Source organism: Brienomyrus brachyistius, chromosome 4 (assembly GCF_023856365.1).
Source record: "Brienomyrus brachyistius isolate T26 chromosome 4, BBRACH_0.4, whole genome shotgun sequence".
Lineage (NCBI taxonomy): Eukaryota > Metazoa > Chordata > Actinopteri > Osteoglossiformes > Mormyridae > Brienomyrus > Brienomyrus brachyistius.
Genome location: NC_064536.1, coordinates 13560253 through 13584103, shown reverse-complemented (window position 1 = coordinate 13584103; position 23851 = coordinate 13560253). Strand labels below are relative to the sequence as shown.

Below are 23851 nucleotides of genomic sequence, written 5' to 3'. Positions count from 1 at the left end.
AATGTGGACCATTAGGGGTTCCCCAAGGACCAGGTTGAGAGACACTGTTCTAGATTCACCTGGAATATCAGTTTTATGGGTCTGAAAGACGCACGGTCAGATGCATCATGAATCTGGGCATTCGGGGCTAAAATCCCAAATGGTTTAACTCTGTTTTAATAACTGTGCGCTGTGGACATAAGTCTCTGCGCTAATCCCTGGTTGTCTTAGATTGGACTGAGTTGAATCTTATCTTTATATAGCACCTTTCACAGGAGTTGTGATGCATTAAGACAGAATAATTCAAAAACACAAAGAAAGAACTTGAGATATGCAATACAGTTTGTGAAGATAATTTTTACCAAGGTAAACAAAGTTACAGAAAACAGTCTTAGGTTGTGGGAGACATTTCTGGGGGTGTCCATTTTCTATTCTTGTAGAGGAAAACATATTAACCGTGTTGAGCTATTGAAAAAGTACAATTGGTCTTGATTTCACTTACAGGCACTTTAATTACTTAGCGAAATGAGATTAAAATCACATCAGTACAATTATGACAGCAGCCACATTAGTGACCTTACTACATGCGATGAATTGTGTCATGATCCATAAATTGCTTTATATTATGAAGATTATCCCACCACTTGAATAGGAAGGTCTCCACTATAAGCTTAAACCACGGAGTGAATTCCAGTTCCTCATTCTTCGCCCTCTCCAGCATGGATTTAAGCTCCTCCTTAGAGACATAACAGTGACTTTTAACCTCATTGGGATCAGGCGTCAGATCAACGTCCTTTTGTATGAACAAGATGTAGTCGATCTCATGCTCTCCCCAGATCCCGTTTGACTGTGCCTTGTAGTGTATTCTCGTTAGGTAGGACATATACTCCGGAGGAACCTAAGGCCAAAGGAAACGTGTCAAGAAAAGAAGTTAAAACTAAATATACGTAGAAGATACTTTAAAAACATCTGGTCACAACTTACTCTAATCAATTGCTCCGTTTCAGATCCATTTACATACCTGGCTGAAATTGCACTTTTAATGGTATTATTGGTTTGTTAAAAAAAAAAAAAAAGTGTGTGTTGTCACACACCGTTATAAGATTGGGCACTTCTGCACATGAATACCAGTGCCTTTTTAGCTCATGGTAGTTTTACTTGGGCAAAAAAAAAAAAAAATGTTCTGCCCACAGAATGAACAATGATTGGTTATCGCTGAACCAATGAGATTGTAGAGTATGAAGGTCTATCCAAATCAGAGCGTGATTTTTTACCTGGTCCGTGGGAATGCCCAACTCCGCGTTGAGGCGTCTCTGAGCGGCGCGCCGAACGCCAATCACATCCTGCTCTTCCAGCTCACTGGTGGTGTGCAGGGGGTGGCTACAACACGAGTTGGTGAATAACCCTGTAAAAAAAAATAATAAAAATAAGGTAACAAATAAAAGCCGTTTAAACCAACAATGGTGATATACACTCCTCGTTTTAGTGCACTATAGTACAAGTGATATCCTTACCCGAACCAGTGTTCATTGTACAAGCACTTACCTGGAAAGGTGATTTTGGCGTCAGATCTTTGCTGGAGTAGCAGTTTGTCTTCACTGTCAAACAGGAATACACTAAATGCGCGATGCAATAAACCTTAAATTGAAACAAACATTTGTTTAATTCATACGATTTTTTTTTTCCTTCAGAAGACCCTCCCCAGGGGCCACACTGGACCATCTCAGAATTTAACAATTTTGTGTCATTTTGTTTGCCCCTGGGACAATATGAAAAAAAAAAATCCACTTTTTATGGCCTAGCTCATGTAGTTCAGGAGTTACACTGGCTTGAAACTCAATATTTTTCCTTCATTCACAAAAATGCTTGGTCGGCCATTATCAGATTGTCTTTGCAATTGTAACACCTAGGCATGTGGGGGGAAAAAATCGTGGATATGCAAGTCTTTGGCCCAACTACAAATATGCATTTATTTAGCTTGTAGCATATAACAAACATAAAATTTCTCTCTAAACTAACTAGAATCTCAAAGAGTAGTAAAAAGTCCCTTTCGTTGTCATCTGTAAGTTCTAGATTCCCTTTACAACATATAAAAATAACCAGAGTGGTGGTTTCTGTTTTAATGGATTTGTTGAGCTTCAAATGGTCAATAAACCCCTTAAGCCAAACACTAAACCTGTATACTCAACAAAACCCTTAAAACCGAAAACGCTATTGTGCTTTTATACGTTTTAAAGGAAACCTAGAACTTGCTGGATGATGATCTGAATATGAGCTAGGCTAGAGGAATTATGGATTTTAAATATTTGCCTAGTGGCAAACAAGATTGGTATCAATGCCGTGGACTATTTGTTGAGTTGAGCCACAATGATATTGTGTAGAATGTATATTGGTTCTCGTCCGGTGCATGCATTTATTGTGACTGGTCATTATTATTAAAGTGGTTGTGAATTTTTGTATTATTTCATCACGCATATCAGTTTTACGGGATATTATACGAGTTTTGTTTCCTCTTTAGGAAACTAAAGTGCTAATTCACATCAACCGAGTAAACTAAACTTTATTTTTGAGAAGACTTTACCTTTCTCAATGTTTGAGTTGAGGTGGCAGTTTTTCTTGGTGTCAGCTCCAATTTTGTGGTCGTTTTCATCAATCAGTATACACATCTCCGAGAGAAGCTGGACCTGCTTCTCGTCCAAGTTATCTGTGCTTGTTTCTGGCATCTTTGTCGGTCCTTGCAAAACAACAGTATCCCAATATGGTCACGCAAAACACTTCGTGATGTCGTAAAAGAATACAGGCAATTCTGGATTAATTTATTTCCGTCTGATTACTTGATTACCTGGGCGGGGGGTGCGTATTTAAAGACACGACGTAAACTATGCTTTTAATGAAGGATCTTTAAATTTCTCAAACTGAACTGTTTTACCTCGGGTATGGTTTTTTTTATTTGTCCCTTGTCGGATACCATACCTAGTACCTCCTTCGCACAGCGTGGGATCGCCAGACCCAAAGAGAGCACCAATCAAACCGAACAAGATTTAAAACACGTCATCGGACCATAGACACTTACGGATGGCACCATCGTCGGTAACATTCTTTGTTCTTTGACACCGGGACCAGTATCATAAGTCAGATATGCAACACAGTTTGTGAAGATATAAGAAACATGCAAAAACACATTTAGATATAATTGAATTCATTTCAACGTCTTTGGAAAACCTGTTTGTTAGGCGCCATCATCATGTGCAGCTTGACAGACGTAAATAATCATTATTGTGGTATCTCGCATAAAACTTCCGTTGGATTACAGCGAGTGAATACACTTTCCAACATGTGCTCCATAGATTGTGATCTATAAAGCAGTGGACACGGTTATAAGGACAAGCGTGTGTAGTCCATGCTAAAGCAAGTCTACAGGCTTGAGTGTTTTATTGGGTGCTTTACATTTAACAACGATTTGCAAGTGTCGAGGATTGTCTACCCCAAAGGTGATTAAGGTTACTTAATAATCTTTGTTGTCCAGTGGCTAGCAAAGCTGCATTCCTAACAGTTGACTTGGGGTTGATGTCCAGACAATGCAGGCCAACTTTAGCGGGCGATGTTTAATAAGAAGTGAGGTCATGGGTTTAACTCGTATACCGTCTGCGGGTCCAAGGATGCTGGTGGCTTCATGGGTGCCTCCCTTGTATTTTGCTTTATAGAAAAATGTCAAATATGTAAACTTTATGTTACTTTTCATACTTAAGTATCGGCCAGTACAGATATGTTAACGATTTAATGTGCATCTCCATAAACATGCATTTCATTATGTTTTCTTGTTAATCTTTATCAAGGGTGATGGTAATTCGAATAAAAAAAAAATCATAAGTTTGAGACTGCAGTTTCACCCACCTTTGAACAAATATCGAAATTCTTCAAATAAGATATATATATTAAATGTAAATTAAAAGATATATGTATTAAATAACGTTTAATCCATACGTATAACAAATACATGGGTACCATTTGTTACATTTAATCACTGTGTCTTCATTTCATATTTTACCGCAAACATTAAAACTGAAAGACACACTCAAACCGCACATGCTGCGCAGCCAACTTCTATTTTAATGGCGTCAGTGCCCGGATGACGGGAGGGCCAGTCACATGACACAGAGGCAAGTCACGTGACATAGAGGGCAAGTCGCTCTGACACGGTGGAAAAGTAACGTCAACCGAGAGGAGTCGGTGTAAAACGGGAGATGGCATACCATTTCAATCGCAGGATGCCTACCCGAAGGACACACTTGGCTTTTTATTTTTCTGCAGCCACCAAGACAGTATTTTAGATCGGGGTTTAACGGTAAGGTTGCAATTTGCTGATGACCCGTCCTTTGTTTTGCTATGTCCTAGTGGGACATTATGTACTTAACGGGGTAGGGAAGACGATGACTAGGATTTTGAAACTGCAGGTGACATTGTTGAATTGCAGATCGTCCTCCTGACACATTTTTTGTGCACATCCGATTTCATAGTTAATTATTATGTGGGATTGTATAACCTAACAGTACTGTTGGTAATCATATACCGTTGTAACCTGGTGATGTTGAAATTAACCAGCCATTTGTGCACTAAGTTGAAAGGCACATCTTGTTAATTGCTTAAGCGGTTGTGGACTAATTCAATGCATCGGTGCAATTTGTGTTACGTCACCTGTTTTAACTGGTAGAATGTTTAATCAAGTCGACAAATGATATGATAATTACTTAAAATGACATGACCTTAGATCTGTGTGTGTTTACATTGGATTCACATTGACGTGTGTTTCTGCCACTTAGCTCCGCTAGATATTAGAATGGGAGCGAATGTAGTAATTGATCACGCAGTTATTATGACCTTAAATGAGAGCATTTCCAGCCACAGCCAAGCTGATTAGCAAACGTGAACAACATTTATAGAAAACATTGCTGCATGTTGCGTCTCATGAGGCAAGAGAACAATCCGTTTATTTTCCCAGTGATACGTTAGGAACCATGGAACAGCTTGAGTAATTGACATTTACTGACAGGTACATGCACACGCTCCCAGACGCTGATATTCAGCGTCACAAAATGGTTGTCACGTCAATATGATTTCTATGGAAACGTTTTTTTTCCTCATATTTACATCTGCAATGGTGAAAATCAGTGAAGATCATAACCGTATTTGATCTAGAGGTAGTATTAACAGGATTGTTATAACAACTTATTTGTTTCCCTTTAGCAATATATAAGGAAATGTGTAATCATAATTATCACCGTACAATTGTGCAGCGGTGTTTCTGAATACCTGTATAAAGTTGTGTCGTAAGAGGTGATGTGGCCCTGTCCGCAGGTGGGCATTTTTCTCACTGGTTCATTAGACAAGACGCAGAAGCTCTAACGAAAGGGTGACGAAAAATTGTCACGTTGTAGATTTGGCGTAGGAGTCTTTTCTCTCTGGTTTTTGCGGAGGACGGACGGCGCTGAGGAGTTATGCCCGTTGAAGGTGGGAGCGCGGGAGGCGGCGGGGGCGTCCGCCGAGCCAAGCAGAAGCGCAAGTCGCACAGCCTCTCCATCCGCAGGACCAACAGCACGGAGCAGGAGCGCCCGGGGATGCACAGGGACATCCTGGATGCGCAGGTGGGAGCAAACTAGGGTACCTGTCCGGCGCCTCCAGCGTACTGCATGTATCGCAGTTTGGATTAAAGCATCTGTTGTGTATTATTGTAATCGCCGTCAAAACCTTCCTGTGCTGTTTAAGACAAAGAGCCTTTTTTAGATGTGCTTTGGGATCAGAGGGATTTGGAGCATTTGCCATTAACACCGGTTACTGGTTAGCTGGTTATTATAGCGTTATTTTTATATAGACTCTGGCTCATTGGTGAGGAGCCTCCAGTAATTCCTGGGGGTGAGGTTGCCAGGACATAAGCATTTGGTGCTTAAATTTGACAGCTTTCCTAGAATAGCCTCCCTGCTATATCCTGAAGTGATTGCTAAAGGCGATGGTAACTACTTGAAGAAACCTTATTTTGTGTATAGTGTACGGATGAGACAGACTGCAAATGTCTTGGAAAAGTCATATATACACTTTGAAAATTATTTCTGAAAAAATATTATTAATTTAAATGCATGAGCCGATGCACAAGTTTACTTAAGCTTCAGTTCAGATTGTCTTTTGCCAGCCTCTGTGAAGTGTGATGGCCTTCAAATCATGAAACATGAAATCAGAAGTCTGATCAATTTATTTTATTTTCTAATTTCTTGTAAGATGGCATCTGAATGAAGCTGTAACAACAAACAAATTGACAGGAATGGGGAATGGTATTGCACAGTCGCATCTCCCCTTTTCACAATGATCGCATCTTGCCCTAAAAATATGACATGTCCATTATTGTGGCCATGACAACCGTTTTACTTCCTTGAACAAGAGATATATCACTTGCTAAATGGGACTGATCTGTATTTCGGAAAATCTGTCAGCCAAGCAAGCCCTTCTTCTCCTGGGACGTGTTTAGATAATGATATTTATTAATCTAGAACAATAATACTAATGTCCTTTGACCGTATTATAAAATGTGCTCTTTTAAGCAGTCATTGATTGTTGTTATGGGTAAGGTCAGCATAAATGGGGATGGTGCTTAGATGGGTGGTAGAGAATTTGTCCCAGGTCACTAAAAAGGCAGCGAGGCAGCTTCTGATGATCCCGCAGCTGTGGTATTTACCATTTAACGGCTCAGTAAACACCCAGCTGTAAACGTAATTAATAAACCCGTGATTTTCTGGCTGGGGCGGCTCAGAATCCAGCCCTTGACGTGAATTGCAACACTTTTAAGTGGCTGTATGTCGCAAACACTGCAAATCTTCATACTTCACCCCAAAGATCGATGCCGGGAGCCTTTTTCTTATGTTTCTGTTTGTTTTGTTTTCCTCTTTCACCTGCTCATCCTTCTCATCCTCTTTTCAACGCCCTGTAACCTTGAAACGAGCTCTTCCTTCAGAAGGAATTATAAACATACTGGAGATGAATTACTGAAGATTGTGTGTGGTGTGTACAGGTTATTTTCGCTATTTGTTTTACTGGATTCTTCACCTACTCAAGAGAAGGCTTTGTTGGAATACTTCACCTTGCAGGTGATCGTTTGACAGCTGTGTTGTTTATAATTTTGTGCTGCAGTTGGATGATAATCTATTTATTTGAGGGAGGTTCTGATTTTTGAGTGTTGCACACTGATTTGTGTAGCAGTCTGTCCTCATCTTCTGCTCATTTACTTAAAATTTAGAGTAGTTAATGATTGTGAGGCACCTGCAGATTTGTGTACTGTTAATTTTGCCAAATTAGCTTTAAAGTGTCCTTGAATTCAAGACTCATCAAGTGGTATTTTAGTGTCGGATGGTATTGATCTCTGTGACGGACCAGTATCCCGAATTGCTGTTCTCCATCTGCATTAGCTCTCTGACCATCATTTTAAACACAGTGGCAGCCGAAACTTGGCATGAACAAATGTCTCTTTGTGAAATTCAGAGCTGGGCCCCCACCCAGGTTATGTTTTGGTTCAGGCTGTTGGCACCACAGACAGGGTCAGGGTTAGGGTTAGGTTTAGGATTAAGATAAGGTCTCTCCCTCTGTCCCTGAACCAGGTTTCCTGTACCCCAGAGCAAACTCAGAAGTCAACCTGAATGTCTGGCATATCTTTTTGCAATTGTCATTCAGGCTTTTTTTTATATATATATTTTTTTAATGTTTCTAGCCCACTGGAATACAATATTCCGGGAACAACTTACCCCTCAGAATGGAGGTAAGATGAGTCTCCAGAAAAGCTGAAGTTGCCCATTGAATGTCAGTTGTTCTTGCACTTGTTGGTATGATTTTAATATTATTATTTTCTTTTTGGTCTTGTGGAAGATTGAATGTGCGGGAATAATATCCAAGCGTTTGTGTTATTCTTGTCTACAAATGGTGAACATTTTCTTCATATGCAGTATGCTGTTCAAAATGGAGAAAGCATCCAGAGTATATTTTCCTCCGGATTACTTTGGGTCAAAATACTAAAACCATACGTACACTTATCACCGTCAAATCATATGGTTCCTGCTGCTACGACTGATCTCAGTTTGACTTAAGTGTACTTTGAATTATGTGTTAATCCACGAGAGGGGCTGTAACCCAAATTGGAGTGGTTATTGGAGATGGATCGCTGGATTCCCCTCATGTCAATGCTCACCTTTGGCGACTAAGATGCTTTGTTTTTTTTTCTGTGCTTATCTTTCTTTCCTGGGAGACTTTATAGATCCTGGTGTTCCACTTGGGTTATAACAGTGATGTTTATGGCGTATGTATTTGCATGTTAATATTTGAGTTGCTTTTTCCTTTTGTTATAATATTTTTATGGCCTTAATATGTGATGCACAACACACATTGTTTGGAGCAGATTATCTCTTACAGGCGAGTCGGGAATCAACCCGAATGTATTTGTGATGTTTTATTAATCTGTTCACTTATTACGTACATATTAACATCTATTCATCGCCCACTCTACCTCACCTCTCCTGGTACCTAAAGAAGCCAGTCTTATAAATCAACCCGAATCTTGGTGTCTTTAGGACTCTAAGCTACCCATGTCTGTCCGAAGCAATCTCCTGGATCTCTTCGGCCAGATCGAGAGAGAGTTTGAAAACCTCTACATTGAAAACATCGAGTGTGAGTATGAGTGTCGCGCCGCATCGTTCATTTCAAAACAGGCGGCTGGGTGGGTTCTAATCTTTAAACCGTGAGCTGAACTAGGTAGTTGAGGGGCTGTGAGCTCAGTCTGTCGCAAGACCAGTCTTTTCATACCTCTGTGTGGGAATATTCTGTTGCATTTATGGGTAGAAATGCACTGAGCTGTCTAACCGCAAAACTCCAGACTTACTTTCTGTTTGACACCTCTAGCTGGATTGCAGTTGGGTGATACTTACGGTTAGCAGTTAGCAGTTAATGCCAACAGTTTTGTCGCTCCACAGTGCGCCGGGAAATCGATACGCTAAATGACAGACTGTCAGCGGATGGACAAACTGTCGAAGGGGGAGACCTGACCAAGGGCGCTTTGAAAACGAAAGGTGTGATGCAAAAACCTTTTTTAAATTGAGCTGATTTCACACATTGTTCTAATTATTATTATTAGTACAAGAATTATTTTCTTCAACATGTACCTATGTTTTTGTTAGAGAACATGGGGGGGGTTCCCAAAGCAAGATGTCTTGCTTAGTCAGATAAGTTGTTGGATTTAAGGTAGTCTGGGCTAAATGGACTTTATCGTTGTTCACTAACATTTAGCTCAGATAGCTTGTCAGATTTAAGGCAATCAGACTACGCAAAAAATCCTGCTTTGTGGGAACACCACCCTGGATATATTCATTAACCAGATAACTTAAGCCAAATGTTAGGATTTTCCAACAGGGATGTCACGTGCCGCTCTTCCTGTTTGGATATTTTCTCACGTTTTGGCTTAAGTTATCCAGCTAACTGGGAAATCCTGCTTTGTGGAATACCCCCCCCCCCCTGTTTCTCAGTATGTATTAATTTCATGTACTTGTGTAGTTATGGCTGGTAGTTATAGAGTTGTTGTTAAATGTGTGTGTTTGGAAACAGTGCAGATGTACAGACTGCTTACCACGCGTTATGTTCCCCCCCCCCCCCCCCCCCCATTTCTTTTTGTCGATTTTTCTCTCGCACTTTTTTCCGTGGGCATGTTTCTAATGCACAGCGAGTCACAGCACCAGCCAGCTCTCTCAGAAACTGAAGACCACGTACAAAGCATCCACCAGCAAGGTAAAGACGACCGCGACCGCCTTTCAGTCGGCACACTGAATCGAGTTGTATATCGACGGGGGTCTTTTCTATTTCCGATCGCGTCTCCTTTAGAATATCGGTATCATTAACGTTGCGTTCGCAAACGAGAAGGCGGACTGTGTCTCTGGATGCCTTTAGAAATATCGCCTCCTGAAATGACGTGTCTGGCAGTGCTGGTAGACCGTCGATGAGTTAGCTAGCTCCCTACAATGCGAGAATATGCGCAGGGCTGATGACTTAAATACGCTGGGCGTGTGGATTTAAACTGCTATACGCTGCCTGTGGATTTACACTGCTCTCTTCTTTCACCCGTGATATAGCGATCACATTCTTTCCATGGCAAAGTAGGTGGACCACGCAACTTCAGTGTGGGAAACTGGGAGTTGTGGGGTGACTCATGGGTAACAGATCGTCTTCCCCGTGTACCAGTATGCATGACTGGCCCTACAGTGGGCTTATTTCTTTTTTTTTAAATCCAAGACTCTTGAAGATTTATATGTTTTGAATGTATTTTTTTTTTTACACTTTATCATAACCAAAGCTTCTAATCCAGAATTTACTGTACTGTGTCTGGCTTAGCCAATATGTAGCTTCCGAACCTGCAGCTTCTTCAGACTCGCAGCTGGCCCCAAACATCGAGGACGGCTTTGGGGAAGCTCACCCTGGGAGCGGGTGTCTGGCGCGGCCCCCGGGGACAGGCGTGTTTCCGGGAGAAGCGCTAGGGTGCCCGTCTCACGGTCGCGGTTCCCCGAGAGGAGCTCTGCAGCTCACTGCGAATTAGCACAGCGGGGTCTGTTCTGGATGGCTGTTTGAAACAGACCAGACGAGTCACATTTTTGCTGTTTTCACCTCTGCCGAACGTTTATTAATACATTAAAAGGAACCCAGGAAATACGAGGGAAGAAAATGTTATTCTGTCTGGAAGTTTTTAAAAGTATCTTCATAGGAAATTATTAAGCTTAGCATTAATATTATTTATATTATATTGTTACTTTTTCCAGCTGGACTTGTCATTGGTGCAAAACGAGCAAGAATATGGCTTATTGATGTGGTTGATCTCGAGCTCTGGGCCAGTTGTAGGTGGCGTGAATAACTAGCAGCAGAGCTAGTCGCGCTTTGCCATGTTTAACCCTAATGTCTGTTTCAGCAGCTTAATGTAGCTCGTGTTGCCACGGTTACATTGAAATGGGTCCGCTGCAGCTGCCACGTGTCTAAGTGGGGTCTCGTCCGGGTCTCCCATAGTGCTTTAGATGTACTTGTGTGGTGGTGTTGTTCTTCAGAGTGGGGGGGGGGGGGGGTCTTAAATGTATCAGAAGAGGGGCTGCTTTTTAGTGCGTAAAATAAGCATTGTTATATTAAATTGAAACTACTTTTATTCCTGCAAAAATTTATGTACAGTCACACCACTCTGACCCCATCTGTACCTGCCTTCATTTTCATAAACATGGTGTCCTCTGCAACCCACCTCCCCCCGGTGTGACTTTTAGCCAAATTGTCCTCCAGCTAAATTTCTTAATGTTGAGAAACGGCTTGTGCAGAGTTCCTGGGAGAAGTGTCTTTCTGAGGATGCATGTATTACAGTCATTTAGTTATTTTCATTAAGCAGGGTACCTATGTGCGGATTATGACATGACCTTTAAGCACCGCAACCACTGAATAATGATGTGGCATATATTTTCTTTTTAAAACCTAATTTTCGTAATAAATTTTCTCGCAGTATGTTATCTGAGGCTATACCGATGCCTTTCTGGCTGAGGCCCTGAGTCCGTGGGTGGAGATGGCCACTTGTGGCTCTTGTATCTTTCGGCCGGTTTTGGCTGCTGGGCCACAATCCGGTTCCTTGCCTCGTCTGAAGGTTTTCTGACACTGTATGGGTTCATTTGGCCAAGAAGTGCAGTGCGTCCCACAGTGTGCGGGAAGCTAGTGCCAGGGGAGGTTTCTGGAAGGCAATACCACCTCATGTGTTGATTGCAGTGAAAATAATCGCGGCGAAAAATAGAAGCGAATAATTATCAGCCAGTTTTCTTGTAAGTTTCTCAGGAATAGTGATGGATCCCAGTGGGCGCTACTGGTTTGGGACTGCATGACCATTTAAAATGTTTTTCGCTGCCAATCAAGACTGGCTTTCTAATTTTAGTTTGGCAAATTCTGCTTTGTTGTTTAGAAACACGACTGAATGCTAAAAAGCTTTTACTGTGAACCACCTGCTTTCCACCCCCACCCTCACCCCCACCCCTTAATATCACAGCTGGAAATTCACAAGTTCCGAATCATTGTCGTTGTTCTGTAGGCAGTTTGATTGCTTGTCGTTTGTAGTTTTTTCTCTCCATTTACTCAGCAGTTGTTATAGGCATTGTCCATAACTGCCGATTTTAATTCAGTATAATTAACAAAATGAATATTTTCCTTCATAAAAAAAATGTATGATTAATTGGCCTTAATGCCTATTTTGCGGAATACATTTTTTTTTAAAATGTATTATTGGGTAATAGTTTTCTGAGGTGAATGTGAGGTGATGAACGAGAAGATCCAGCAGGGAATGGCCAGCAATCGTTCCAGTACTGCCACTCCCAGAATGCCGCAGGGCTCTTGTAAAGCAAGTTCCATTTTTATATGTTATAAAGTCTTGTTAAGATACCTGATTGGCAGATGATCTTTCTTGATCCTCCGTTGGCCATCGTTGCTGTGAGATTGATTTGAAGCTGCACCGATATTCCAACCTGAAGTACTTTTTAAGTGGTTTGTTTTATTGCAGAAATATAAACGGATCTTTATTTCCAACTGTGTCAAGCTGTGGTTATAATGGAAAGACTAAGGCTGTTTTTGAATGTTATGGACTTTAGTTTTTTTCCGTTTTGGCAAGCTTATAGATGGCCGTATTCGTCGCTAGGCGATTTGGTCACTTCCGGTCACCGCTGGCCCCGCTTTTGCCCCTCACTGACACCCCCCACCCTCCACGCAGCTCTGTTTCAAGCCTGGAAGGTCTTCTCCAGGGGGTGCTGTGTGTGATGGCTTGATTACCTCTCTCTGCCCCCTCCGTCACCTAGATCGTATCCAGCTTCAAGGCCACCACGACCCGGGCTGTGTGTCAGCTGCTGAGGGAGTATGTGGGTCACCGGGATGGGATTTGGGATGTCAGTGTCAGCCGCACCGCGCCCGTCGTCCTGGGCACCGCCTCGGCAGGTAGGAGGACAGCCCCCCCCCCCACAGTGTGTGTCCACGATGTCCCTGTGCCCCGTGCTTCCTGAGAAAGGCTCCAGACTTGGCATTGGGATGGATGGATGTTTAATATGACTTTGTTCTTTTACTGTTTTGAATATATTTGTCAGTGCTGTTCAATAACTTCTCTTCCATATGTAATATATTAAATACAATATAGGTGATGTAGATGTGTGATATGTAGGACATTCTAGAATTGGAGGACATTTTCTATCCCACATATCAATTCTCAAAGAATATCTGCTCATACACAAAACGACACTCATTGTGTGCAACATACAATTACAAAAAAAGTGTTTAAAAATATCTAAAATACCAATCTTCCCTGTTTCCCCTAAAGTGGCTTTTTTCCTCTTCTCCCTTGACCTTGCTGGTGATGACTTGAATATAATGGTTGTATTAAGCATGGAGTCTGTTTTGATTATACACATGAATATAATACACATGTGAAGGCTGTGTAATGGTCACTATCCATAATTATTAACTGAGGGCAAAGACAACAGCTGTTTCTGTAATAAGTGCCGTCCCGTCTAAAACCGCGTTGTGCTGCTCCTCAGACCACAGTGCCATGCTGTGGAGCATCGAGACGGGGAAGTGCCTCCTGAAATACGTGGGCCACGCCGGCTCAGGTAACGCGCTGCCTCACTGTGACGGCCGACACCAAACGCCCCGTCAGGTCTGGAGCTTTGGTGGTGCACATCTTCAAAGGAGAATCCAGTGTGATCAGAGCTGTGAATCCGGATTTATCGGATCTTTAAATCCAGTGTTATTGGATTTGAATCCAATTGGTTCCATCAGATCTATCCTGTTTTGGTAGAAGATGTATCATGTCCAGAGTCACTGTATTGTGAATTCATGTTTAATGTACCCATGACATTTTTTTTCCACTGTAAAGTACGTATGTTTATATTTTACTTAATAATATTATGTTTTTTTTTTCTTGCAGTGAACTCAATTAAGTTTCATCCCACTGAGCAGATGGCTCTGACAGGTATGGGAGTATTTCTGTATTTAGCAGATTCCCTTGTACAAAAAAGTAATGTACAGGTGAGGGATCAGTGAGTAGGATTGGCCAGTGCTGAGCTCTACTGTAGCAGGATGGCTTTGTCGCAGTGCCTAACAGTAATGGGATTCAAACCCATGGCCTTCTGGGCACAAGCAAAGATTTTCACCGCTACACAAACCAGGTCGCGCTCTCTACTTGCCCAGCAGTGTTTTATGTGTCACACCAGTGTCATGAGCCCTGTCTAATTAGAGACCTCTGTGTGCGTCACCTTTGATCAGGAAACACACTCATTACTGTAAACCTCATTTATAAAAGGAAAAAGTTTGGTCTGGTGCCGCATCCCTTTCATTCTTCTGGGTTTTTAATGGTGGTGGAGTTTGTGTCTCCATCACTGTCAGTGTTTCTGACTCCCTCCGCGCTCAGAATAAACGTTTCTAATCTCTAGCAAGATTCGTATGGACCCTCCTGTATCTGCCGTTCGCTCACAAGGCAGTTGTGAGCTGGGTCCTGCCCCGTCGCCTTAATTCTGGGCCCGTCTGTTCCTCCTTTCACAGCCTCGGGGGACCAGACGGCTCACATCTGGAGGTACATGGTGCAGCTTCCCACGGCCGCCCCTGTGCCGGAAGTCAGCGTGAGTGTCCGTGGCAGGCCGGCCTTTTCCAAGCCGACGGCGCTGCGGTGAACCATACCATCCAGCAGCGGCTCAAAGTTCAGGTCCGGGAAGTACAAATCCAGACCAAGATTTTGTTTCGACCGACCAGTTGAGTATAAAGAGTCACAGTCACAGAGGACTCAGCTGGTTGGCTGAATCTTAATCGTGGTCTGGATTTATATTTCCTGGAGCTGAACTGTCCGCCTCTACGATCCAGCAGATGTATAACGCTTCAGTCTCCAGGGCCTCTCTGGGTGATTTCCATCTGTTTTAAAGAAGTAAAGGTCCATGTCTTCGCAGTCATGGGCTGCAGGTGTAGGGATCAGAGCCTGCATGTAATCATTCCCTGGGCTTCTGGGATCCATGCAGCCTAGAGTTTATCAGTATGTGGATTATTGTGAATGTGGCTGTGATGTGGCCTCTGACTGCGGACTCCATCCTCTCTCAGGCGCCCTGCGATGAGGAGGTTGACTTCTCAGACAAAGATGAGGTTGAGGGGGACCCCGACGGTCCCAGCGAGTGCCCCGCGCTGCGGCTGGCCTCTGCCACGCTCAGGAGCCACCAGGGCGTGGTGATCTGCGCCGACTGGCTGGTGGGGGGCAAGCAGGCGGTCACCGCCTCCTGGGACAGGGCCGCCAACCTCTACGACGTGGAGACGTCCGAGCTGGTCCACTCGCTGACGGGTACGGGATGCGGCACGCTGGCGATGGAGTGAGCCGTCGCCTAGCAACTGGGGTGGTCGTGGGAAGTGTCCGTGGAGCGTTATTTGATTCTGGAAAAGATGGGAAAGGTGGTTTGCAGCTGAAAGGACAGAATGGTAGTAATTTGAAAAATGGAGCTTCGGATGTTGTCCTTCTTTACAGCAACTGAGCCATTAACATAGAAGTAAGAGCAGAATGGAGAACGGCATGAAGGCTGAATGAGCTTCTCCAGCTTGTGTCTTTCTCTCAGGACATGACCAGGAGCTGACGCACTGCTGCACCCACCCTACCCAGCGCCTGGTGGTCACCTCCTCCCGAGACACCACCTTTCGGCTGTGGGACTTCAGGGATCCTTCCATCCACTCTGTCAACGTCTTCCAGGGACACACAGAGTGAGTTCACCACCCCCAGGGACCTTGGTAGATACTGCTTACAGCATACCGGTTTAGGAAGGGGGAGGGACATCTTAGGGCGTAATATGTTGCCTTGCTAGATGGCAGTTACTTCACACCCCAGGGGTGGGGCGTTTTAAACCCACCCTGCCTCTCTGTGAGGAGTTTGCATATTTTGCGTTTTTTTCCTCTTACGGTTCCTAAACATGCGGTTAGGTGAGTCTGCCTCTCGGAATTGTTTGTAGGGTGTGTGTGTGTGTGTGTGTGTGTGTGTGTGTGTGTGTGTGTGTGTGTATTAGGTTTATATGATATTGTGGGAACCAAATATCCCCCACAATGTAATAAAAACCTGTTATTTTTAAATGGTCCCCACAAAGATCTGTGAATGCAATCAAAAAACTAAACATGCTAAGTCTTGTATTTTGTTTGGTTAGTTTTCCCCATAGAAACAAATGGAGAGTCGCCTCAAAGATATAATTGCAAACCTGTGTGTGTGTGTGTGTGTGTGTGTGTGTGTGTGTGTGTGTGTGTGTGTGTGTGTGTGTGTGTGTGTGTGTGTGTGTGTGTGTGTGTGTGTGAGAGAGAGAGAGAGAGATGGACACTGGCATTCCCATCCAGAGTCTTTTTCCCAGAGTTCTCTACAATGGGTTCCAGGCTCTCCATGACCTTGTACTGGATGTAATGTCATGCAAGATGGATTAATGGAGAAAAAAAACATCATGTAGGTTCAGGGACAGTGGCCTTGTGAACATCAGTGCGATCATATCGGTGACGGCATTCGCATTCTTTCCCTTGGTAGTTTAGAGATGATTTTCTTCCATTTTCATTTATTAAAACATGCCGTGTAAGGATTATATTAAGATCTAAGTGAAACTGTAGTAATCTCATCAGAGTATGATATTTCCCATTGCATTTAATTTTTTTTTGAAGTCCAATATTGTAAGTATAAGTGGTATATTTTCCATGGATGCCAATGTAGCTATTTTGAAGTTAATTATACTTTTTTGCCATGAGGTTTTTTTCTTAATATTTTAAACTATCATTAAAAACATATTTTATACCCATTTTGGATGCTGATGAAATGTTCATGTTGGTCATTTCAGCCCAGAAACTGATAATGCTTTAAGAAGACAACCAGAGATTAAGCTTATAAATGTGGAATGTTAACGGCTCCGTGGCACTTACAAGTTCACGCATGTTCCTGTTAAGCTAATTTTTTCCTCTAAGGAGGCTTTCATCTAGCATGGTATACAGGAGAGGGGCGGCATGGTGGTGCAGTGGTTAGCACTGTTGCCTCACACCTCTGGGACCCGGGTTCGAGTCTCCGCCTGGGTCACATGTGTGTGGAGTTTGCATGTTCTCCCCATGTCGTCGTGGGGTTTCCTCCACTTCCCCCCACAGTCCAAAGACATGCTGAGGCTGATTGGACTTGCTAAATTGCCCGTAGGAGTGCATGTGTGCGTGAATGGTGAGTGTGCCCTCTTTGAATGTGATCAAAATGCCTACGTGTGCAGGCGTGATGGCCTGGTTAGTCTAGGTAGCCCAAGCAGCCTCCTGCTTGCCCTGACAACTTCCTCCATCTCAACACATCTAAAGCGTGAGAAATCGTTATAGATTTCAGTCATAGACCCCCCTCCCCAAAACCCCCATATACATTTCAGGAGAGCCCATAACTATCACCGACACATTCAGATATCTTAGCATTTTCCCCTCTAGAAATTATATATTTTTCCATCTATACATCGCAATCCTGCATTTTCCCCTCTAGAAATATTTTTTTCTGCTGTATACATTGTGACATGACACTTTCCTGTGGAGCATTTGCATTAAAATACACGTTTAAAAAAAATTGCATTTTTATACATATATAATGTCTAAATTGGAGCAAGCAAGTAAAAAGTAACAGTCTGTGTAAATTATCAATAAGTTGTAAAAGTTTCTGCTAAAAGACAAATTATTTATGCATGCCATTATAATAGCCCTGATGTGACATAAGCACGATATATACATTATTAATGTTTGGCAAAATAATGAAATAGGTATACTATAAGATAATATTTTAACATCTTATAGATGAGTGTCATTCCAGTGGTTACTGGAAGGAACACATTTAGGATGTAAAATTACTCTTTCACAATAGGTATAAAGTCATGACTATCTTATAGTTCCTGACAGGGGTGGCAGGGTGGTGCAGTGGGTAGCACTGTTGCATCACTACCTCTTCTAGCTGATGCCCTCTAGGAGGCGCTATAGGCCTCTGTCTGCAAAATAATCCTGCGTTAGAAACAAATTTTTTTTTCATGCCTCACACTTCTGTGGGGTTCGAGTCTCTGCCAGGGTTGGATGTGTGTGGAGTTTGCATGTTCTCTCCACGATTTCCTCTGGGTACTCCTGTTCCCCCCCAGTGGTCTAAAAATATGCTGAGGCTAATTGGAGTTACCGAATTGCCTATAAGTGTGTGTGTGTGAATGAATGGTATGTGAGTGCGCAGCCTCTCCTGGGTTGTTCCCTGCCTTGCGCCCGTAGCCCGAGCATTTTCATAAAATGGATGGATGGAATTCTACGCAGGTTATAACAGTTGCAACACACACAAGGACCTTCCTTGCTACATGTTTACATGTATTATAATAATTATTATGTCTGATATTTCAACTTTACACATTGTATAACATGTTGGGTATGCTTGAAGTTAACATTAATTTGTTCTTTGTGATGCGTAAATCGCGCTTATGTCATATTAGGTACTTATAACGGCGCACACAAATAATTTGTCTTTTCGCACTGAGATTTACGACTCACTATTGATTGTTTCTTGTTATTGCAAATGTAAGGAATAAATATCTGTCTGGTGTTGGCTAGAAAAGATAGTATAGTTAGTTAATTGTTCAGCTCACAGTTATTACACCAGTTGGAAATTAAACTATATGACTTTTTTAATAGCATGTGTGTGCTGTCTAATGATGTTTCATGCTCTGGACAGTGTTGATTTGAGGTTACCTACCACGCTGTACCTCGGTCTTGTTCTGTTACAGATTATTATCCAAGTTTGTTTGAGTGTGTTACATGTGTTAGGAAAACGTGACATATTTTTATAGAACACTGTGGATAGTCCAGATAGTAGATCTGAATTGTGGTACTCCTGTGCTTGCGGAAATGAGCAGCACAGAGCCAAATCATGACGCTTTACGTCTGTGTCGCAGCACTGTGACGTCTGCCGTCTTCACGATGAGCGACAACGTGGTCTCGGGCAGCGACGATCGCACCGTGAAGGTGTGGGATCTGAAGAACATGAGGTCTCCGATAGCAACCATCCGCACCGACTCTGCTGTTAACCGGTGAGGACAACGTTCGACACGTGTCTCTTTGCAGGGTCCATCATCAGTAAAACTTAAGTGACTCTGATCCCAGTGCACGTAATCCTGATGTGCATAATCTTGGATTAATCTCGGTGTGCATAATCCGGGCGTGCATATGCAGATCACTTTGTGTGAGGATGCTCTTGGCGTTTTATAGCATTGTTAAAATGCCATTAAATGGGTTATTTTTATGTGGGGAAAAATGCCCTGTTTCTAACATTTGTGTGTTTTTGCTTCATCTTGAGTATAGTCATCTTTTTAGTGTAGTTCAGTTTTTTTTTTAATGCTCCTATGTTTGCAGGATCAGTGTCTCTGTGGGACAGCGGCTCATTGCGCTCCCACACGACAATCGGCAGGTCAGGCTGTTCGACATGGCTGGAGTCCGATTGGCTCGCCTGCCCCGCAGTAACCGACAGGTAACTGGGCCCTCACTGTGCAGATAAATATGCTGTCAGACGCTCACTCCTCATTGGCTGGTGCCCACGGGAGCTGGGAGGGAACCAAAACGTGGACTGTGTGAGGATTCCCGAGGATTGGATTGGGAAACGCTGATAAACGTTTCAATATATCAGCTCAGGTTTTAAAGCGGCAAGAACCTTTATCCAGTGAAATGTACATAGCTTACAATTTCTACTTCTTGACCAGTTACCTTTGGGTATTATCATTAGGAATTAATTTTAAGCACCATGGTCAAAAGTACAACAGCCGGACCCTGGAAATTCCTCCTGAACACAAACACCTCTTGTCTAGGTCCTCAGTTCCTGATGTACTATCTTGCACAGGGCCAGCTTTTGGGTCTTGCATGCAAGGCATGGAGTGCAGCACCAGGGCTGGTTCTGACAATCCGCCGTTTCCCCTAGGGGCACCGGCGCATGGTGTGCTGCACCGCCTGGAGCGAGGACAACCCCTCATGCAACCTGTTCACCTGCGGCTTCGACCGACAGGCTATCGGCTGGAACATCAACATCCCGGCTCTGCTGCAGGAGAAGTGAGACGCAGACCCGGGATCACAGGAGAGAGGACTCCCCGGCCCGCTGACTTGATTAGAACTTGCCCAAACACAAGAACTTCTACACCTTTATTTTCATTAAGTGTCTTTTTTTTTTTTTTTTTTTTTGATTGACTGCTGTTGAAAACAGTGGTAGAATGTTGTATGAGGGTGTATTTTTCTAGAAAGCAGATCAGCTGATGATGATGATGATGAAGGTGTTGACATTGAACGACGGCTCAGATGCTCTGTTCTTCGTTGCGCTGGTGCTGTGTGTCACAGTCTGTCCTGAATTTCCACGCGCTGTGCATCCAAGCTTTCTACCACAGTGCCAGCAAGCTCCCAGGCTCGGAGCAGGATCCCTGACAATATGGTATCTATCGGCGTCACCGTTTCATGGTAGACGACCTGTTACGCGGCTTCTGTTACGAGACGCCTGGCCTGAGCTTACGTGGTGATTGACTCCACAGCACCTCCTGCAGGGGGGAATTGGACCAGATAGCTCACGCTCCTCAAAGCATTGAGGAAGCAACAAATGTCTGGTCTGGTGTGGATAGTTAGCGAGGGCCCATCTTGGTGTAACAGTGTGGTATCACAGAACTGTTTTAGCAGACTCACTGCTGCTGGGTGTATGTATGGTGTTACATCTTTGAATTACTTGAAAGGGAAAAAAAATGCTCAAAACAAGCTTTGGATGCTACCTAGACCACAGCGACATAATGAGCAGATGGCGTGAGTCCTGTTTCTCTCCCTCCACTCACTGGGGTCTCCCCACTGCTTCGCCTGTGAAAAGTGTGCTTGGGTATCGTCGCGGTGATGTCCGAAACTTTCTGCGTAGTTTTAGTGTCTTTCGACAAGCTTCTGTAAAGAAAGGTCTGTGTTAAACACATTCGTCACAGTAACATCACCAAGGTCACGTTGTACAACTCTCATTCAAGGAGACTTAGTAATATTCTGCTGTAACATTCGGAAGAAATATTAACCGGACACTGAGGCAATATATAAATATATATTTATTTTTAATACACAGAAAATGTTTGAAGGGGAAAACCCCCAAATATGCAGCACACGTCAGTTAGCCTTAGGAATAATTTTTTTTTGTCATTCGATGATATATGCATGTGTTTGTGATGGTGACAGTCAGTGTAGTTTTGGTGAGCTGTGACAGTCCCCCATAATTAAATCTCCGCCGGTTTGAGGCATTAGCAGCTGTGTAAATATCTGCTCTCTGAACTGAATGAAAAGCTCGCAGAGGGTGTTCAGTGCTGGTTTTTGTGTTTAGACACGTTTTATTTCACGAGTTTGGTTTGCTGTCATTTCTGTCAGTATTTTATTGGGTTTATGTGCTGTTTACTGCATTTTTATTACCATTTATATGAAACTTTACAAGGTCTAAGTTGATTTTGTCATTTTTCAATGATGCGCACAGTTCCTCCACTCCATTATAGTGTTACAAAAGATGAGTGTTTTGTAAGCCTTGTACGTTTTAAAGAAAGCTGGGTGTGGAGGTATTTGAGTCTGGGAATGTGCTTTTATATTGTATTTGTAATCAGGATGACATTAGATACAAGGTTAAATATCTGTCACAAGCTGCTGTTTGTAGCTGTGACTTCTGCATGCTGTATACTCTTGTAGAAATTGAATCTGAACATTTACCTTGTTCCCTGTTGAATGCTGACTGGGTGAAGATATTCCCATACTCAGGTTTTCGTGTGTATTTCGCTAGGACTGCCCATTCAGTGTTGTTCCCATTGTAGCCACAGTTCAGCAACACATGGATGTCTGTATGTCTCTGGACACATTAAATATTTTCGCCTGGAAATGTTCTGTCTGTGAGTGCAGGGAATATGTTATGCTGTTTGCCTCTGTCAGTTTAAGAGCAGCATTTAGGAGGAAGGATCACATGATCAGCAAAAACTTGGCTAATCCAATAAAATGTCACTTTAATCTCTTGATTCTTCTTTTTGTGTACTTGGACCAACTTACATTTAGCTGGTTAAGGCAAGAAAACATCTTTATGAAGACGGGAATCTGGATGTTCTGCTCACATGTCTGTTTTAGTGTAAATGATCAACGCAGGCAGAAACTAGCAGGCGTTCACTAAATTCACAATTTTTATTTACTAGGACAAAAAAAAACAAAAACAATTGATAATGTACAGAAGTTCACTATACATATTTTACATCTGTATTCTTTTTTTTTTTTATTCTTATAAACAAATGCTAGGAACACACCTCTGATTAGACCGTTCAAATGTAATTGTTTATACATTTATTACTTTCATGCACGAAGCATGAGGGGCTGCTTGCCGTAACCAGGCGGCATCAGACAAAGTCACTTGTGATTTGGGGTTTCGGTGCAGTGGAATCCAGGGTCATCTTGGGGAACTTTCATCACACACAGAATAAGAGCGGCGACGGCGCAGGCATGGCGTCCAAAAACGGGAACAGGAACAGGAACAGGAAATCCGAAACGGACTGGAGTGGAGTGTAGTGGGTGACATGAAAACGGGTTTGGTGCCAAGTGAAAGATCTACAGTATATACATGAATTTCTGAGGCGAGTTCACCCCGAAACACAAGACAAGTGCACGCTGTTATGGGAAAGGTGGTGGCTTTCTGCCCGCATTCTCATTCTCACCATAAATCTCCTAGACGTGTGATTTGGTGATTGTTTTGCCCACGTAAAATGAATGGCCTTTCGTGGCTGAGTTCAGAGGGCTGCTCTTCGGGGGGGTACTTTGCACTTTTACCCGTGTTTTAAGACAGTGGGGATGACACTTCAAAGTTTAACAAACGTGTCTGTCCTCAGCTAGTCAAGTGGCAACTGTCACACTCATCTTTTTCCTCACTCAGCCTTGTTTGTGGCGTACGTCTATTCAGTCGCTTAGTTTACCTATTAATTATGCTGGATGCTTGATAAACTACCTTTAGGGACCTGACTATGTCCATCCATCCATCCATCCATCCATCCATCCATTTTCCAAACCGCTTATCCTACTGGGTCGCGGGGCCTGACCATATCCTCATGTTAAAAGACTGTTTCCTCTTGGGTAAATAGGTTGCTTTGTGGATCGGGGGGCAATCCTATCCAGAAAGGGCCATTGTATATGCAGGCTTTCACTGCAGCTCCTTAGTTAGGTCACTAATTAGATGACTGATTGGCTATAGTCCTCACATCAGGCTTTGAACAGCTGACCTAAAGATTATTCTAAAAACCTGCATACACACCGGCCCTTTGCTAACCCGATCTAAACACTTGCCTGAGTGCAGATGTAACTTCAGACCACTAGATGTCACTCTCCCTTAAGATACAATATTATAAACCCGATTTTCCGCTACTCCTTTTTGAGCAACTTCTACCACTGACATGGCTGTGGTGCCTTAAATGTGCGTGTGTGGATCCTAATAAGGAGAAAAGTTCACAAGTAAAGCTGAAATACGTAAAGCTTTAAACTTGTCGAGGAAAACCTGGGACAGATGTATGATTATAAAGATGATGGTGATGGCATGGGGGGGCGGCATGGTGGTGCAGTGGTTAGCACTGTATGGGGCGGCATGGTGGTGCAGTGGTTAGCACTGTGGCATTACACCTCCTGGAACAGGGTTCAAGTCTCTGCCATGCTTCCACATGTGTGGGGTTTGCATCATCTCCCTGTGTCATCGTGGGGTTTCCTCCACAGTCCAAAAACATGCTGAGGTTAACTGGAGTTGTCAAATTGCCCATAG

The 23851-nt window shown here is 43.0% G+C and overlaps 2 protein-coding genes across 8 annotated transcripts; one reads left to right on the top strand and one right to left on the bottom strand.

The window, feature by feature from the left end:
* Positions 1 to 321: 321 nt before the first annotated feature.
* LOC125739736 (isopentenyl-diphosphate Delta-isomerase 1-like) lies at positions 322 to 2954 on the bottom strand. 2 transcript variants are annotated; one of them, XM_049010164.1, is made up of 5 exons: positions 2822 to 2954; positions 2561 to 2713; positions 1525 to 1617; positions 1254 to 1384; positions 322 to 877 (listed from the first exon to the last, which is right to left on the bottom strand). In XM_049010164.1, the coding sequence occupies exons 2-5, from the start codon at positions 2700 to 2702 to the stop codon at positions 560 to 562; spliced, it is 684 nt and encodes a 227-aa protein (XP_048866121.1). In that variant the 5' UTR covers positions 2703 to 2713; positions 2822 to 2954; the 3' UTR covers positions 322 to 559. The 2 variants fall into 2 exon arrangements, with proteins under 2 accessions (XP_048866121.1, XP_048866120.1); XM_049010163.1 differs by lacking the exon at positions 2822 to 2954 and having other exon boundaries at positions 2561 to 2815.
* LOC125739735 (WD repeat-containing protein 37) lies at positions 2941 to 22071 on the top strand. 6 transcript variants are annotated; one of them, XM_049010159.1, is made up of 16 exons: positions 2941 to 3069; positions 5415 to 5621; positions 7730 to 7777; positions 8583 to 8679; positions 8982 to 9077; positions 9725 to 9789; positions 10131 to 10211; positions 12858 to 12993; positions 13587 to 13658; positions 13976 to 14020; positions 14590 to 14666; positions 15136 to 15370; positions 15639 to 15780; positions 18981 to 19115; positions 19438 to 19552; positions 19997 to 22071. In XM_049010159.1, the coding sequence occupies exons 2-16, from the start codon at positions 5475 to 5477 to the stop codon at positions 20126 to 20128; spliced, it is 1623 nt and encodes a 540-aa protein (XP_048866116.1). In that variant the 5' UTR covers positions 2941 to 3069; positions 5415 to 5474; the 3' UTR covers positions 20129 to 22071. The 6 variants fall into 6 exon arrangements, with proteins under 6 accessions (XP_048866116.1, XP_048866117.1, XP_048866115.1 ...); XM_049010160.1 differs by lacking the exon at positions 2941 to 3069 and adding an exon at positions 3108 to 3470; XM_049010158.1 differs by lacking the exon at positions 2941 to 3069 and adding an exon at positions 4025 to 4324.
* The last annotated feature ends 1780 nt before the right edge of the window (positions 22072 to 23851 follow it).